The sequence below is a fragment of the Phyllobates terribilis genome, unplaced genomic scaffold (genome assembly GCF_046119375.1).
Source record: "Phyllobates terribilis strain yellow unplaced genomic scaffold, ASM4611937v1 Scaffold_4__5_contigs__length_816908805, whole genome shotgun sequence".
Lineage (NCBI taxonomy): Eukaryota > Metazoa > Chordata > Amphibia > Anura > Dendrobatidae > Phyllobates > Phyllobates terribilis.
In genome coordinates, this window is record NW_027362764.1 from 252,433,276 (window position 1) to 252,435,412 (window position 2,137).

At 36.1% G+C, this 2,137-nt stretch overlaps 1 protein-coding gene across 1 annotated transcript; it reads left to right on the forward strand.

Annotated features, from left to right (window-relative positions):
• The first annotated feature begins 951 nt into the window (after positions 1 to 951).
• On the forward strand, positions 952 to 1,376 carry LOC141264309 (large ribosomal subunit protein eL22-like). Its single transcript, XM_073676597.1, has one exon. The coding sequence runs from the start codon at positions 952 to 954 to the stop codon at positions 1,336 to 1,338; it is 387 nt and encodes a 128-aa protein (XP_073532698.1). The 3' UTR covers positions 1,339 to 1,376.
• The last annotated feature ends 761 nt before the right edge of the window (positions 1,377 to 2,137 follow it).

Sequence of the window (2,137 nt, forward strand, 5' to 3'; positions counted from 1 at the left end):
TCCCTTCCGAGCTCTGCCGTGCACCCAAACAGTGGTTTTCCCCCACATATGGGGTATTGGAGTGCTCAGGAGAAATTGCACAACAAATTTTGGGGTCCATTTTTACCTGTTACCCTTGCGAAAATAAAAAAATTGGGGTCTAAAGTAACATTTTTGTGAAAAAAGTTAAATGTTCATTTTTTTCTTGCACATTCCAAAAATTCATGTGAAGCACCTGAAGGGTTAATAAACTTCTTGAATGTGGTTTTGAGCACCTTGGTGCAGTTTTTAGAATGGTGTCAATTTTGGGTATTTTCTGTCATAAAGGCCCCTCAAAGTCACTTCAAATATGATGTGGTCCCTAAAAAAATGGTTTTGTAAATTTTGTTGGAAAAATGAGAAATTGCTGGTCAACTTTTAACCCTTATAACTTCCTAACAAGAAAAAATTGATTCCAAAATTGTGCTGATGTAAAGTAGACATGTGGGAAATATTATGTATTAACTATTTTGTGTGACATATCTCTCTGATTTAAGGGCATGAAAATGCAAATTTTGAAAATTGCGAAATTTTCAAAATTTTCGCCAAATTTCCAATTTTTTCACAAATAAACGCAAGTCATCTTGAAGAAATTTTACTACTATCATGAAGTACAATATGTCACGTTCCAGAGTTATTACTTCATGAAGTGACAGTGGTCAGAATTGTAAAAATTGGCCTGGTCATTAACGTGCAAGCCACTCTCAGGGGAAAAGGGGTTAAATATATTAGGAATTACAGAACAGGAGAAAGACTTGGGTATTCTGGTTACAAATAAGCTAAGCTGCTGTACTCAATGTCAAACAGCTGCTGCAAAAGCAAATCATACTACTTTAAAGGTAAACTATCTTCAAAGCTCCCTTTACTGTGGGTCTAAAAATGTTCAAAAATTCCACTGTTGCTTCCTCTTCCGTTCAGCCTCTCGAGGTCGCCATGGCTCCTGTGAAAAAGCCTTCAACAACGGGCAGCACGAAAAAGAAACCGCTGCTGAAGTTCACTTTGGACTGCACACATCCTGTGGAAGATAGAATCATGAATGCTGCTAACTTTGAGCAGTTTTTGCATGACCATATCAAAGTGAACGAGAAGGGTGGTGGTGTTGTCTCCATCGAGAGAAGTAAAAGCAAGATCATTGTAACTTCAGAAGTACCATTTTCCAAGAGATACTTGAAATACCTGACAAATAAATACCTGACCAAGAAATACCTGAAGAACAGTCTGCGTGATTGGCTCCGTGTGGTTGCCAACAGTAAAGAAGCCTATGAGTTAAGATACTTCCAGATCAACCAGGATGAGGAGGAGGAAGAGGATGAAGATTAATTTTTTAGATCTGGATGAATTTTGTATTACGCATAATAAATGTGGAAACACACACACACACACAAAAAAATCCACTGTTAAGCTATAACCTGATCTCTCTTCCAACACACTGCATATGAGACGTTTAGTATGTACTGCTATTGTTGAATGTCAGCAAAAAAGTGGATCCTCCTACAGGTGGAGACACCCTTTCCACCTAATTGTATGAAAAAAAATTTACTTTTTCAAATCTTTATGCTAAAGATAGCTTACAAGAAGAGACAGCAAGATTTGCACAAGCCTACATTGACAGAAGATCAGTAGTTAGTTCTCCAGGATGTTTGGAACAAGCTTGTTGCCAAGTTCCTTCAAATACTGTCTGAAAAAGTACTTAGAAGAATTGATGCTTTGATGTAGTTTTGAAGGCAAAGGCTGGTCACAATAAATATTGATTTATTTAGATTTCTCTTTTGTTAATTCACTTTGCATTTTATCAACTGATAAAAATAAACTATTAACACTTCTATTTTTCAAAATATTCTCATTTTGCAACATTTTTCCAAACACATCTAAAACTTTTGAACAGTACTGTATATGTGAGTTAACTGCCCATGTGGTGGTTTGTACCATGGGTTCATCACCAGTATAGAGACAGACACCTTTACTCAACAAATTGAAAGAAATGGGGTTGGTGATTATATTATTATAAATAAGAAGTGAGAACAAAATAAATGATCTAAATATATATAACCATGAGTATAAATGCAGGACCTGGGCATATGTAAGGTGATAACTTAATGGGTCCACAGACAAGAAATAA

Bases quoted from the DNA above. Each gene is read 5' to 3' on its own strand.
- LOC141264309 (XM_073676597.1), top strand. From the start codon at position 952: ATGGCTCCTGTGAAAAAGCCTTCAACAACGGGCAGCACGAAAAAGAAA.